Source organism: Oryzias latipes, chromosome 9 (genome assembly GCF_002234675.1).
Source record: "Oryzias latipes chromosome 9, ASM223467v1".
NCBI classification, from domain to species: domain Eukaryota; kingdom Metazoa; phylum Chordata; class Actinopteri; order Beloniformes; family Adrianichthyidae; genus Oryzias; species Oryzias latipes.
This window is the reverse complement of record NC_019867.2, coordinates 12963366-12978860: the sequence shown is the minus strand read 5'-3', so window position 1 is coordinate 12978860 and position 15495 is coordinate 12963366. Positions and strand designations below refer to the sequence as shown.

The 15495-nt window shown below is 39.4% G+C and overlaps 2 protein-coding genes across 5 annotated transcripts; one reads left to right on the top strand and one right to left on the bottom strand.

Moving 5' to 3' along the window:
• Positions 1-138: 138 nt before the first annotated feature.
• Positions 139-6234, bottom strand: usp30 (ubiquitin specific peptidase 30). Of its 2 annotated transcripts, XM_020705937.1 has the most exons (14): positions 6113-6206; positions 5840-5971; positions 4326-4435; positions 4073-4246; positions 3892-3992; positions 3717-3815; positions 3576-3621; positions 3401-3495; positions 2702-2761; positions 2537-2623; positions 2346-2426; positions 2054-2273; positions 1863-1965; positions 139-1120 (listed from the first exon to the last, which is right to left on the bottom strand). In XM_020705937.1, exons 3-14 carry the CDS (start codon positions 4426-4428, stop codon positions 868-870), a joined length of 1422 nt encoding a protein of 473 aa, XP_020561596.1. In that variant the 5' UTR covers positions 4429-4435; positions 5840-5971; positions 6113-6206; the 3' UTR covers positions 139-867. The 2 variants fall into 2 exon arrangements, with proteins under 2 accessions (XP_020561596.1, XP_020561595.1); XM_020705936.2 differs by lacking the exon at positions 5840-5971 and having other exon boundaries at positions 6113-6234.
• Positions 6235-8199: 1965 nt separating this feature from the next.
• svop (SV2 related protein) lies at positions 8200-15482 on the top strand. 3 transcript variants are annotated; one of them, XM_011479169.2, is made up of 16 exons: positions 8200-8322; positions 8932-9074; positions 9150-9235; positions 9305-9403; positions 10036-10107; positions 11777-11901; positions 11982-12045; positions 12117-12242; positions 12333-12461; positions 12584-12657; positions 12795-12871; positions 12952-13056; positions 13363-13474; positions 13563-13644; positions 13750-13839; positions 13924-15482. In XM_011479169.2, exons 1-16 carry the CDS (start codon positions 8288-8290, stop codon positions 14122-14124), a joined length of 1620 nt encoding a protein of 539 aa, XP_011477471.1. In that variant the 5' UTR covers positions 8200-8287; the 3' UTR covers positions 14125-15482. The 3 variants fall into 3 exon arrangements, with proteins under 3 accessions (XP_011477471.1, XP_004072648.1, XP_011477470.1); XM_004072600.3 differs by having other exon boundaries at positions 8917-9074; XM_011479168.2 differs by having other exon boundaries at positions 8917-9235.
• The last annotated feature ends 13 nt before the right edge of the window (positions 15483-15495 follow it).

Genomic DNA, 15495 nt, shown 5'->3' with positions numbered 1-15495 from the left:
TTATCAAAAGAAAAACATTTATATTTTCTGTATGTACACCAAAAAGGTTTTTTCTTAGGTGCTAATTTCAAAAAAGTTTCAATGGTTGGAAAATGTTGCTAATTTATCTTCTATAAAACACTGAAAGACCTAAATAAATAAAGTTAAGCAGCTTTATTTATTTTATACCTGAAAACAATCTTCAAACACCACGCAAAGACATGAAATATTACATAAAAATACATGTGCAAACTGCAGGCATCGGACTCTTGATTGTTGGTTCAGCATTTAGTGGTTCCTCAGAATTCAAAAACATGTGGGAAACTGTGGGACCATAGTTTAAGGGTATTTATGCATAATTTTTAACCTCCACTACGAGTCTGAAAAGCTAGAACCTACTTTTTAAGAAAGGCTTTTTACTGGGGTTAAAAATCTCAAGCATTGACGACAACATGGCACTTTAAAACTGCCACTCAACCTTTTTTCTTAAAATGTAGTCTACAATCACTTCTTGGAATGTTAAGACGACTGTGGAAATCTTCAGTAAAAGGTTGTTTTACTTTTGAAAAAACATCCATTAGCAGCTTTTGAGATTAAAACTTACAGGCAAAAACCAAAATCTTAAACAGACCTCCTCCACCTGTATCCAATATACTGAAAGTAGTTTGTATGGTACAAATAAAATCCTGCAGGTTCTTCATCTTTGGAGCTCAAAGCTTTCTGCTGTGATCAGAAACGCCGCATATCCAACCACAAAAAACTGCGATCTTCAAAACCACCTAAAAGTCCAGGATGGCTTTTTTTCTGCTCAGTCAGTTAGTCTCACAACCAGCAGATAGTTGTTTTTTTTCCCCATGACCGTAACTGCTCCGAGCTCAGCGGTTGTGGTCATTCCTCCAACTGTTGGCCTAGTGCGGGCTTTTGAACTCTCTCATAGAAGAGCATGTAAGCGTTGGAGGACAGCGCCTCCTGCAGGCTGGCTTTACGCACCGAGTCGTCCGACACCCAAAGCCACTGGGAGCTGAAGTTTGAAGAGCTGCGAGAGGAGGAGGGGCTGCGGCGATACGTGACAAAGTGTCCCGAGTGCATGTCGCCGAGATGAACCAGAACAGCCACCAGCTGGAAAAGGTACTCTGCAGAACTGGAGGGAGAACCACAAGACATGCAGCTGATGTGGAACCATCTGGAAGATTTATGCTACATACACAATGAACACAATTCGTGCCTCAAATTTTCACCTTTGAAGACTTCTACAAAAGCATCGGGAAACACTTCTCCATGTCTGGATTCATAAGATCATTCAGAGAGTCTCCCAACACGGTGAGCTTTACCATCTACTGCAGGAGTGACTGACGGCCGCTTTCAGCTGTACCTGTGTCTCTCTGATTCATTTTGACAAATTGCTGTCATCCATTGGTCCAAGGAGGGAAAAAATAAACTTGGAGAATCTTTTTATTGTTGTCTCGATGCAAATAAGAAAATATTACAAAGTTCCCAAAGAGAATGAGGAGATTCTCCTCCATGTTGGTTTTGGACTCCACCCGCTGTTTGCGTCATCAATATGGACCAAAGTGGAGTCCCTGACCGGTTGATGCAATCCGTCTACTTTGCCAAAGTTCCGATTTTTGAACTCTCAATGTGCAGCGACATCAAGAAATGCACTGCTGCCTGCCCGACACACTGCCCCGACGCTCAAATCGCGTCGCAGGACCTTTGATTGCATCTTTTCATTGACTAAACATTGAAACTGGACGCACCTGACGCATTAATCAAGTTCAGTTTGAACATAGCTCTATGCTGCTTTGGAAATTGTCGTTTAGAGAAACATTAAACAGTACAGAGTTTGAGATCACTGAGGTTTGTTTTGTTCTCGTAGAGTGTACCTGTTGTCGTGATGAGTGAGGCCAAATGGATTTTTAACCCCAGAACCAAGAAACATAGAAGAACAGGTTCCATTCAAAAAAGGTTTGTTGTTGTTATGATGTTCTGCATCACAGGAGAGACAAAAAGGTACAACACAGATGAGAAAAAACAAAAAAAAACTGACATTTTAGACTAAGAACATTTAACTCACCTGTCCCATTAGCCATGGACTTTTCTATGGAATCAAAACTTTCCGCTTTGATGGTTTTAGGAGCACATCTGACCCTCTGCGTCCTCAGTGTGGAGCTGTCGTGTTTGTAACGATCCATTGATAGATACTCTGAGAACTGCACGTGCTCCTGTCGCTTGATGGGAGACCCTTCATTGGACCACATCAGTCTTTGTAAATGGATGCAAAGGCACTGAGGGAGCTGAAGATAACAAATGGTGTTAGGAATTTAGGAGAAAAGCAAACTTTAGTTTGTCATGATCAATACTGTTACCTTTCCTAGTCTCAGCTGTTTAACAAATGTCGTCCTCTGGCTTTCTAGAAGTTGCCCGTTTATCGATGAATGTTGCTGAAGCTGAACAAAAGTTAGTTCGAGAGAGAAACTGCATGATGCACATCTTTAAACGGACACTTCGTGTGTTAAGTGCCAACTAACTACATGACAAACTAAGAAATATAACAAACCTTTGTGCAGTTTTCACATTCCACTTCTTTGATGGTTTCTGAGGAAATAAAGTGCTGCAGACACTGATCTAGTGAGATTGGGCGACCCTGAGAAACAGATTTATTCTAACATCATCCAAATATCACCGGAGTACTGATACTGCAATGAAAGTCTTGTGCCCTTACCCACTGAGGTAACAGGATGGACAAAGAAAGGCTTTCAAATGAGTCGTACCGCACTGGACTCTGATGGCAAAAAGAAAATATACAACAAACAACACAAGTTAAAAAAAAAAAAAAAAACAATAGAAAGTTTTTTTTATAATCATCTGAAATAGCATTAAATTATTCAAACATGTCTCACTTTGTTTCACTTTTGATTGTAACAGAAGCTACGATATTTACCTTTTACCCATGATTGGACAGTACATTAGGTCAAGGTACCTTTAATACAACTTATGAGTGGTGAAGCTGTTAGTTTTTTCATTTGAAATGGTTGTGTATGATGGATTTAAGGAAGCAAGTGAAAAAAAAAGTCCTTTGTACAGTGGTGATTCTAAAAATTGACTCAAAAGGTAGAAATGTTTCAGAAACCATTTAGGTTCATGTTTGTACCTACGAATGTTTGTTATTTTATGTGTGGAAACTGTCATTTCCAGCAGCTCCAGATTTTAAAAAAGAAAAACTGCAACCATGTCCCAATTGTTCCACCGCCAGGTTTCCAAATGTTCTGCCCCTTTGTATGTTTCTAAGTCCTGAGTGCAGTATGTCATACAAGAGCAGCAGAGAGGAAATCACGTTCCACACTCTGATGCCACCAGATTACAGAAAAGAAGGCAACGAGGCTTAAAGCTATTCAACTCCCTGCCAAAAAGTCCAACTCACTTGCGTTTCACAGCGCTTGCATGACATGTTGCTGGTTAACCGGCCATGAAAAGGATGTTGAAACTTCCAAGATCCTGGTAAAGGGTGAAGGGGGGCTGCAAAGTGAAAAGTAAAAAATTGCCTAAATATTTATATACATTTTCTTTTTCGTCTCCTATTTGCTGTTGATTCTTACCTCTGCTTATGCAGGTAAGAGCTTTGTCATCTTGATTAGGAAAACTCTAAATAATAAAAGAAGTGCAATTCTAAATTTAATGCATTTATTTAATGCAAGGTTCCGCAGAAAAAACATGGAAGGGGGGAGCAGAATACTTGCCTCAAGAAACTGCACATCAAACAAATGTGTGACCTTAGGTTGACGATCTCGCTCCTCCTCCAGAGAGGATGTGATGACATGAAAAAGCTCATGAGCATCCTGTCAGAGGAGAAACCAACACTTAAAAACACACCATCTGCTCAGGAGGATTTACAGGATGTAGTTATTAACAAACCTGCTCTTCAAAAGAACTGATGTGCCAGCGATACAGTCTGAGTACATCAAGGAGGCAACCAGCGTCAAGAACATCTTCTCCAGGTTCATCGCTACTCAGAGCTAACACCATGTGAAAAAAGGACACTTATGAGCACTTTATGTACACTCATGACAACTTTACTCAGACTGTGTTTGCAAACCTTTGAGTAGCTGCAGCAGCGTTGTCGACAGCTGGTTGTCTTTGCATGATTGAATGCTAGGCAAACCTGAAAATTTCTCCAGCCACCTGACGAAGGACGGACACGCTGCCAGGCCTTGGAGCAAAGCGTTCAAAAAGCAGGTGTTTCCCAGATTCAGCAGACCCGGAGACATGCCTGCAAAGGAAAACCAGCCCGTGACGAGCGCCGCAAACATACCCAGACTGCTGCATGCAGCTGATATACAAATTCTCACCTTTCTTTCTCTTCTTTTTCACTGTAATCGGGCCCCACAAGACATAAACTCCAGCTGCAACAGCAGCTGCAATCCCCCCGATGACGCCCCAATTTTTGATCATTTTGTTTCTAGAAAAAGAATAGCAGATTGAAAAGAAAAATAGTAATAAGTAGATTTCAAATGGGTCAAAGACAAATTAGCTCACTTATATCATTAATTACATTATAATTACTGCTTTTGCAAAAGGACATGACCAAATTAAACATGTTTTTTCCTTCTCTAGTTCTGTGATTATCTTTTTTTTTTGCAGTCAAGAGTCCATAGTTGCTCTTTTGAAATCTTTCAACAACATTTTGATCATGTTTAAGCCAGGAGCATATCTTGACTAACCCGGCTGTAACCAATGACATCAGTCAATTTTCAACACTTCATGTTTGTTGTTACTTTTTTCAATCTTCTTCTTTCTTTTGTCAACATGTTTTTGGAAAGCGATCACTGTCCTTTATAGTGTCTAAACGGTACTTATTTAGATGTTAATACTCAAAAGTAGTTGTGAAATTACAAGGGATGCCACAATTTTTGGTTTTAAAATGAACCATGTGTGTACTTTTGAGCTGAATCATAGAGAAAGTGAACTGTTGCATCCCCACTGCATACGTGTGTGCATGTTTACATTGAAAGGATCAGACATGTGTTGTTACACGACACCAGACTTAGTATAAGACAACTAAAGTTTTTCTTCATCGTTGACTGCTTATTAGCGAAAATAACTTTTCTGAAATGTTATTTTTTTTGTAATACCAACATTATATGTTGGAGGGGAAAAAAAGTGGCCCGAAAATTATGGTTTAAACCAAATTGTAAGAAAACTAAATTAATAATTACACATGATTTTCCTAGGAAAAGCCACATTTGTAACAGTGCATCATATAAAAAAGCATGCACTGTGAGGTCAGACAGATTTATCCTCCTGAAGGGATTGTACCCGTCATAACTTCTGGTCAATATAGAATCCCTCTTCTTTCTTCACAAGGTGACAAACGACATCATTCAGAGGGTGTGAAAGATCTAGAAACAAAACTCAAAAACTAAACTTAGTAAAAACGCATTTAACAAAAGTCACGTGGTTAGATTAAAAAATTGTGATAACCAAATATGTGTGTCCTTTTAGTTTTGCAAATTGAGTTGTTAAAATCTTATCCTCGACTTTATTAAGTGCACATTTTCCATTCATGCAACAAAAAATTCCACTACATTTATTTAAATAATAGCATAAATTCTGCAACCTAAAGTTACCTTCCTTAATTATATTAACAATATAAATACCACACTTGATGATTGCATCAAGCTCAGCTACTCCTGCTGGTGAAGTTAAAAGGTTTGTTATACACCTGCTATCGTGTTATCTCATCTATTTCAATCTGTTTCTTATCCATTCAGTACTGTTAACACAGTGTGTCTAATCAAACAAACAACAACGACAATACAGTATACATACAGGTGAGTTAGCGTTAGCATAGGGCTACACTTACCAAAAACACAGAGGCTGAGGAGCTGTCCTCCGACTCTAACGTTTAAGTTATATATAAAAACATCTAAACTTTTGTTTCCCAAAAGGATTTTCTTTTTTTTACTGGTGTCACCATTTATGCCAATTGGGAGATCTAGACGCAAGAAACGAGAATGCGCGTTAGTTAGCCGTCACTGCGCATAACTCTGTCACAGATGTACAGCGACGGCCTCCTGACCCACAATTGACCTCGTCACTAAAATAAGCAGGTCGTAGTCAGATGGTGAGGTTTTACCTGATTACGGATCCGGTGCCAAGAAACCTCCCAACAAGCTTATCGCAGCTTCTATGTCTGAGCCACAACATTCTGGTGTCTGGTGAGGAACTAATTTATTGGCGGAAGATGTTTTAGCACGGACCCTTTAAAGAGCGTACTACGGTGTTACTTTGATAAAACTCCGTCCTCTGAGGCTTTGCTGCATACAAATACAGTTATTGTACCATACTCTGTAGGAAAAGTTAATTATCTTAGAAGTAATCCAATTATATGTTGCTTTAATGAGTTCTTAAAATAAAAAGTTAGCAAAGTTATCTAATAGAATAATATTTTAAAGCTCAACAACAATACATTTATATTAAATCTATTAAAATGTCTTGATATTGTTTGTATCGTGTGATTTGGATGATTTGCACTTCAGGGCCACTGTAGAAAAGTGATCCATTATGAAAACAATCCGTTATTTTTACTATAATAAATTAGGAAAGTTATGAATTATCTTTATTTCTTTGTTATTGTAATGAAATTCAAAAGAAAAGCATTACAGTTACGAATTACTTCCCGCTGTAACACAATAGTGCAAACCAAACAAAATGCATCGTATGCAACACGTGTGAAACTCAAGGCCCGCGGGCCAAATATGGCCCGCCATGTCATTTTATGTGGCCCGCGAGAGCGTAAAAGTTTTTAATTTCTTAAAGAAGAAAAAAAATTGGTGTGTATTTATTCATATCTAGGGGGAATCAGACTTGAAATATCGGATAGGGCAACTATACATTAGGACTTAAACACTGTCAGTATAACCCAACCTGACAGAATCAAATTTAAAAGGATTTATGCTAAAGTAACAAGCAAACATATTATAAATTATCTACTGTAATTTTCACTTGAGACAGTTATAGTAAATAAATAATGAGTTATTTAACATTAAGGAGTAGTAATATTTATTTTTCAATACATTTAGTTACATATAAATTAAATTTGGCCCTTTGAGGACAGGAACTATGCTGATGTGGCCCTTGGTGAAAATGAGTTTGACACCCCTGCTTTAAAAGCTCAGTTAATAATTGATTTGAACACAAATATTATTGTTTAAAGCAAGAAATACTAAGAAGGATAGAAAAAAAGAAAAGTAGGTTATATTTATATACTTGTTTGCTATAACCTGAGCTTTTTGAATTTGACATTTGTGGCTGAGCTGCATTTACTATAAGACACATATTCATTTCATTTTGATAAAATTACATGCGGTAAAAAACTTGTTGTAGCTTAAGTGGATAATTTTGACTTTTTCCCCTCCATTCTACACAAAGGCACTTAGGCGTCCAACTCCACTAGCACTGTTTATTTTAATCCAACAGGTAGTTCTTGTCCTGTTCATTTCTATGGATTAAAATACCTGAAGCTGAGGATTTTTCTTAAATTGCACCTCCTCTGAAAGCATAAACTGTTTATTGCTCCATCTGTCTGTGACATTTTTATGCTGGGAATCTCATTAATTTAATATTAATAAAAGTATGGTAATTCAGAATGTATTTAAAAAGAGCTTGAATGATATATAGCCTGCAGCGATAATATTGTGAGTGTCTCTTGCCACAGCCTCTTCTAGCATTTTAATCTTTGTTTTATCTGATTTATTTTTATTTAACAAATAAATAGATACAGCAGAAATTAAATGTGACTTTAAAAGTCAAACTATTAATAAACGTGACATAACAAAACATAAAACGTGACAAGAAAAAAAAAGTCAAAAAATGACGATAATGAACGAAACTGAAACAGCTGTAGATATTTCAAGCTTAATTTAGGTAATAATGTGAGGAAAGTAGAAACAGAACGTTTTAACTACATTTTTTTGGGGGCGGGGGTACATCGATTTACTTTTAAAAACAGTAACGACTCATTCATAATAATAATATAAGTAATGTAGTTGCAAAAACTGCTAAAACAGTGTTTCCCAGCCCTGTTTTGAGATATAAATGAATTTAAAGGCTATTTCCGCACATAGCTCATGTCACTGAGGCTCCATAATAAATTTCTCCGGATATCTCTCAGGGCAGGACGGCCCTTTATTGGCTGTCAGCTGACACCGGGGGGGGGGGGGGGGTAAGTCGCTCTCCTTGGTGCTGAAATCGCTGCACATCACGATAATGTAGACGACGATGAGGCCAAAATCAGCCCAAACACACCAAAATGGACGACGATCTATTCCAGCTGAGACAACTTCCGTGAGTAAAACCACGATACGTATTTATTCTAAAACATCCATTTTGAAGCATGACTGTGTGTTTACACGACGCTCCGCTTGCTTCGTGTTCGTATAATCGCCTAGAGACCAGACCACAAAAAACGTGTCATTCCTCCGAAACCGCAGTAATTTGACAACATGTTTACCAAAATATACCACAAAGCCGCGGCGCTGGATTTAGAGACAAATGCATCACAGCATCCCGTGGCTGCTAGTTTGTTTACACTCCTGGATTTCTCTCTTAAATTGTGGATTTTTTTAACCTTGCTGTGATTTTCATTTTTATTAAGTTTGTAACAGGTTTTAGAATTTGACAACGCTAAACGAAATGAATGGTTTGTTTAAAAACTGCTGTACGTCCTTTAATTAAGCTTAGGCTTGTCCACTCTATAGTCGCCTTTAGGGACACGTCTTAAAGACACAGAGACAATTTTCACTCTAAAAAATTCATTAAGGTGATGCAACACGATTTTGTGTTGAAAATTGAACTTCATCCAAAACAAAACAACAACAATGCAGTCTTTTCAACTTCTCATTTTCAAAACGAAAATGATCTATTTTTGTGATTCTGTAGTGTTGTTCGCTTCAGGCGTACAGGTGAGAGCACACGCTCTCAGGAAGATGGAGACAGCAGGCAACAGGATTTCACGGATATGGAACCGGACGATCAAGAGTCTGGGGCCCTCACAGACGCAGCCGAAGTCCCACGAGAATTCGCCAATCCCACCGATGGTACAGAATGTTTGACTCTCTTACACACACATACCATCCTCACTCACGACTGCCCTCTTTCTTGTACCCTTGTAGACACTTTCATGGTGGAAGATGCTGTGGAGGCCATAGGCTTTGGGACCTTTCAGTGGAAGCTCTCCATCCTCACTGGCCTTTCCTGGGTGAGAATGCTCAAACAATGGGAATAAAAGGTTTTTTATCTACTGGAAACTGATCTGCTGTTTGCTCAGATGGCCGATGCCATGGAAATGATGATCCTAAGCATCTTGGCCCCGCAGCTTCACTGTGAATGGAGACTGCCAAGTCTTGAGGTGGCCCTCCTCACATCGGTAATGGCACTGACATATCTTGTACTGCTTCACAAGAGGAGTTTTTAAATTAGATCTAAAAATATTTTTAAAATAAGCTAAAATATAAAGTCGTATGCAGATGGAAACAACACATTTAAATCATGTAAACTTTTGTCATGTTTTTAAAAACGTGAAAAATGATTAGTTTTAATTTTATTCCTTTTATTTTTATGGAGCATTTAAAAAATATTATCAGCTTATTGATGGTAGTTTTTTTTCTTTTCTTGTTTGACAATCCCAGCAATAAAGTCACAATATAATGTTATGTTTTTTGAGTTCACCATATAAAAATATGAACCACAAGGGTCGTTTGTATCATGTCACATTTCAGCAAAAGTACTAAAAAAACACAAGACACAATTGACAATAATTAGTACCAGCCACAACCAGCTAAGCTATGTAATCAACTTAGTCATATAATTAGTGTCAGCCTGCCACTGGATGGTGCTTTGTGTTCTGGCTGCATTTAGGTTCCTTTCGGAGGCTTTGCCTGTAGTCTAAGATGTTGTTTTTTTCTGTCTCTAACAGAATGTTGTGCATAAGATGTCAGAGTATATGGTTGTCGGTGAAATTCTAACGGTGTGACATTTATGTTTATTTCTCATCTTTAGGCAGTTTTCATAGGGATGATGATCAGCTCATCCCTATGGGGAAATATTTCTGACAAATATGGCAGAAAGACTGTGAGTTTCATGAAAATAAACTTCTGCTTTGTATGTTTGACACCTGGAGTGTTTGATTAACCCTTGTGTGGTGTTCATATTGTTGTTACTCAGCCAGTGTTCGTGGGTCTGGTGGACCCGTTGCATGTTGTGGTTTTTAATGCCTCACAATCAAACACTTTGATGTTAAAATACTCGACAGATGTTTACCTCATCCATTTACAATCAGTATATTTGGTTAATATTTGCCCTTTACCTTTGTTAGATCACATTCACAACTCATTATTTAAAACGTGATAAAGAAAATCAATTAAAATCAAGATATGAGTGGAAACAAATTTTCAAGTGAAGCAAGGGTTTTCAAAACTACTGACTTTTATTTATTTGAACACAGAAACTGAACCCATTCAAGTGCACAACACAAGCTGAACACAGAGTAAACCTATTAGTCAAGACAACACATCAGCCCCATTGAACACATGGCCTTCTAGCCACTAGCCTGTACAACATATGGTCCTGGCTGCTGACGGCCTGGTCCTGTGGCTGGGTGCTGATGGCTTCGTTTTGGAACTGGCTGATGCTCAATCTAAATGGTAAATGGCGTATACTTATATAGTGCCTTTCTTCCTACAAGGACAAAGCCCTTTACAGTCACAGACCCATTCACCCAGTCACACACACATTCACTCACACATTCAGACACTGGTGGCGGCTCCGCTGCCAAACACAGGCGCCCGCCTCCCACCAGAGGCAAGGTGGGGTTCAGTGTCTTGCCCAAGGACGCTTCGACTCATGGGCGTGCAAGGCGGGAATTGAACCTGCAATTTTACGATCATGGGTCGACCGCCCTACCGCTGCACCACGGCCGCCCCAATCTAATCATCTTCTTCAGAGTCACTGTCAGACTCTGAATTTTCAGAAATGTGGTCCTACAATTCTGAAACCTCCTCTTCTGAATCGTCTCCCTCTACATCATCATCAAAAACGTCACTCTCTATTAAAATCAATTCCAGGGCCATCTGCGCAGAAAGTCTTTTGGCCATTTTGATCAGTTCTGATAAGAAACCACACTGGCAAAGCTATATTTATAGTGTCCCGCCTCCAATTTGTAGCCGATAAAGATTAAGATATTAAAGATTCCTGCAAGAAAGTCAAATGGTCAAATGTGCGGGAGAACGAGAGCAAACAGAGTTGATGCTTGAATTATTCTAACAATGTTGCAACCTTGTGCGGGAACCGCAGGTGCAGAAACAGAACTCACATTTACAGAGAATCTTTCTTTCTCTGCCTCTCTCTCTCTCTCTCTCTCTCTTTCTCACTGGTCACACACACACACATACACACCTACACACACCCACACACACACAGCAGGCCCAGACAGGTGGAGGACAGAGTGTAGGTACATAAAACATCAATTTCCACACTTCTATTTGCCCCGGGTCCAGTGGACCCGAACATCTTATATGTAATAGAAATGTGTTGGGGGGGTATACGGTGTGTGGTCATTAAAAATGTATTCTGATATATGTTCTTCACAGAAAATGAGCCAAGGCCAGTGAGTCTGAGTTTGAAAAATTAATTAATTGTATCATTTTTCTTTTGATAAAAAATGAAAACGGGTCCCACAGACCCGAACACCACATAAGGGTTAAATGAACTGCCGGATTGCTGTTTCCCTCCCTTCACACAGGGTTTAAAGATGAGTGTGCTGTGGACGATGTTCTATGGGATCTTGAGTGCATTTGCACCTATTTATGGATGGATACTGGTTCTACGTGCACTTGTGGGTTTTGGCATCGGAGGAGCACCACAGTCGTGAGTAGCCCTTCTTCCTCTCTACAAACTGAAGAGTCATTTGAGCTGAGATTTACACATATAAATCTTTTTTCCATCAGGGTGACCCTGTATGCTGAATTTCTGCCTATGAGGTCCAGAGCCACCTGCATCTTACTTATTGAGGTGCGGGTTACCTGCTGTCCTGACATTCACATTTTTTGACAACAAAACTCTCAAACCTCCTGTTTTTGCAGATCTTTTGGGCGTTGGGGACCGTGTTTGAAGTCCTTTTAGCGATTCTGGTGATGCCCACTCTGGGCTGGCGCTGGCTGCTTGGCTTGTCCACCATTCCTCTCTTCATCTTTGCCATCCTGTGTTTTGTAAGTATTGTAATCACATGTTTTTTTTACTTAAAGCAGTAGATTCTAAAATGACATGCATTTTTTTCTGGGGTTGGGGTGGGACAATAGTGGCTTCCAGAGAGCGCTCGATATGATGTGCTGACAGGGAATCAGGATAAGGCTCTGGCTACTCTCAAACGCATTGCCACAGAGAACGGAGTGCCCATGCCTCTGGGGAAACTAATTGCTGCCAGACAGGTACAGCACAGTCTGTTCCTGCAGGAAACGCATGCTGTTAATGCAAATTACACATTACTCTTATGTTACATTCTGTGATATTGCGATTTTGATCAATTACTAAGTCTTCTGTTTTAAATTAGGAAGACCGTGGGAAAATAAAAGACTTATTTTCATCCCATTTTCGATGCACCACAGTTCTCTTATGGTTTATTTGGTGAGTGAATATTGTCTTTCCTATTCTCCAAATGCCCCACAACCTCTCACTGGATCAAAAAGTTGGTCTATGATTTAAAAGATACACTTTCTGAACACAAATTAGGCTAATATCAAGTTGCCTCTCTGTCAGTGCAGGTTTGCAAACGCCTTCTCTTACTACGGACTGGTGCTGCTCACCACAGAGCTGTTTCAAGAGGGGGGCGCATGTGGAAGTGAGTCAGGCAGAGGACGGCAATGCTCCTCCAACATTAGGAGCTCAAACAATCAGCTGTTGTCTGGTGTCCCCCTCTAGTGTCCAAAGGAAACAAACAGGAGCTTCGCTGCAACTTGGAGTGTAAATACCTTACTTCTGATGACTATAAAGACCTGCTGTGGACTACACTATCTGAATTCCCTGGTAATGTATTTTTCACATGACTTAATTCCAGCTATATTTAGCTGTTTTCTGACATTATCAAATAATCTATGTGCAAAAATATTGAAGTTAAAATCACAAATAGACTTAGCAATTTTGTAATAATAATATTAGGTATTTTGTGAAGGCCATTCAAGTATGTAGTTCCTGACGTTAGTGCTGGAAACTTAGCATGACTTACTTCTCTTCTGTTATTTTATGTGATATTCATATTATGTCATTAGTGTCTGTTTTGTAAAAAAAAGCAAAAAAAGCAACTAGCTTGATGATAAATCATATTTCTTGAAGGCCTGCTGGTGACACTGTGGGCTATTGATCGCCTGGGAAGGAGGAGGACGATGGCTCTGTGCTTTCTCATCTTCTCACTGGCTCTCATCCCCCTGTACGGCTGTGTTGGGAGGTAAGCTTGGTCAAACGCAGCGTTTCACAACTTCATAAATCATAGATCCTTGGCGCCTACTTACCATCCCTCGGAACGTCCCTCACAGAGTTTCCATGATGGTGTTAATATTCATCGCCAGAGCGTTCATTGCTGGAGGCTTTCAGGCTGCCTACGTTTACACGCCAGAAGTAAGATACCTTTTTGTTGTTTTGTTTTACAGAATGTTGCGTTTTAACTCACTAACTAAAATAACAGAGCTATGGCATGGGAATCTCATCTACATTTTTTTGCAGGTGTATCCAACAGCAACCAGAGCTTTAGGTCTGGGAACAAGCAGTGGGATGGCCAGAGTTGGTGCCCTCATCACACCTTTCGTTGCTCAGGTAACTTCAAACCCTAAAGCAATGCAAAACAAAACACAGAATTGAAAAAATAGGATTCTTTTCTCCTGTGTCTTCATCCTGCAGGTGATGTTGGAGTATTCTGTGTATTTGGCTCTCTCAGTGTACTGCTGCTGCTGCCTCTTAGCTGCCGTCGCCTCCTGTGCGCTACCAATTGAGACCACAGGCCGGGGTCTACAGGAGGCCAGCCACCGAGAGTGGGGACAGGAAATGACAGGCCACAACTCGGAGGGAATCCCACACTCCAGCTCCGGCTCCCAAGGCTGAAGACACGCCGGCTGCTGTACAATCAAAAGAATCAACAGAAGCAGCCAAGATACTAACCATCTTTACTTTTTCCTTCCATTCAGACGTGACTGCAGAGTCAAATCGTCAGGCAGTTCAGTCTTTTACACAACATACCTGTGTTTTTAAGTCAATTAACACCACTGCTGTCAGTGTTGAGACCGTATTATTTGAGTGACTAAGAAAAAGCGATTTTTTTTTTGTGTGTGGACAGAAGCTCTGTGAAGCTGGAAAAACTTCTTTCTGGGAAAAAGTCAATGTCCAGCTTTAATAAATAACTCCCCTTCTTTTCCAAAGAGCCTTAAAACCACCTATTCATTTTGTTGCCAAGGATCTGGATCCAAGCAGAAAAGCTCTGTTAATTAGCATACCAAGCATAGATGTGTATAGGAAACAAGATTATCCTGCTGAAACAAAATCCTGCTAAAATGCACCATATGTACGCTTCATGAGACCTGAATTGTTGGGGGTAATGATTTTAAAACTCAAACATTCAGAGAAGGTCTGTTTGGTGTGTTTAGTTTAAACTACTGCAGCTGTGAAGGTGAGAAGAACTCCCAGGTCCTGTTTTTTTTTTATTAATTTCATTTCTGTGTTTGTGCAGACGGGACTGCATTTTCCAAAAATAAGTCTTGTGAAATTTAAGCAACTACAATTCTGTTTAGTGGCATCCAGCAGCAGTGAGGTGTTCCCATTACTTAAAAAGCACTTTGACAGTAAAAGTTGGATTTTTAGGGTCCAATTTTGGCAAAGTGAACCCCCCTGAGAAGTATGCATGAACAAGCTACTAAAAATTCACATATTTGAATACCGTAATAGATGTAAATGAGGCCTAAACAGTCAAAGCTGCAAACGGTGGCCTAAATTTTACTGTATATCATAAGTAAATAAGATCATCCTTAAAGATGCTTGTAGTGTCACGTCAAAGCATCTCCTCTCATAAAGGAAAAGCAGTACATTCATTTGAAAATCTAAAAACTATAACTATAACATTTGATCGTGTTTTTTCATTTTTAAACAAGCATTTTTCCCCCCTTGAATTTTAAGCCATGGATAAAACTGCAGTACTTTTTTTTTCTTATCATTTTGCATCAACTCCTGAGTCATTTTGAGTCTCCAAGATGACAGGTTTCAAAGTGCTGAAATGGATACATACATTATAAAGACCTGCACTGTGCTGTATGTGTATGTATCTGTATGTGTTGACAGATGGGTCATGTAAACAAACCTTAAGGCTGGAGCTAGCCACCCCCCCCAAAAAAACAAACAAAAAAAAACCCAGACTGCTCAGACCAGTCTCCTGCAGTCCAGCATCCACCAGAAGCACTTTACATTTTTTTTAAAATGTTTTCC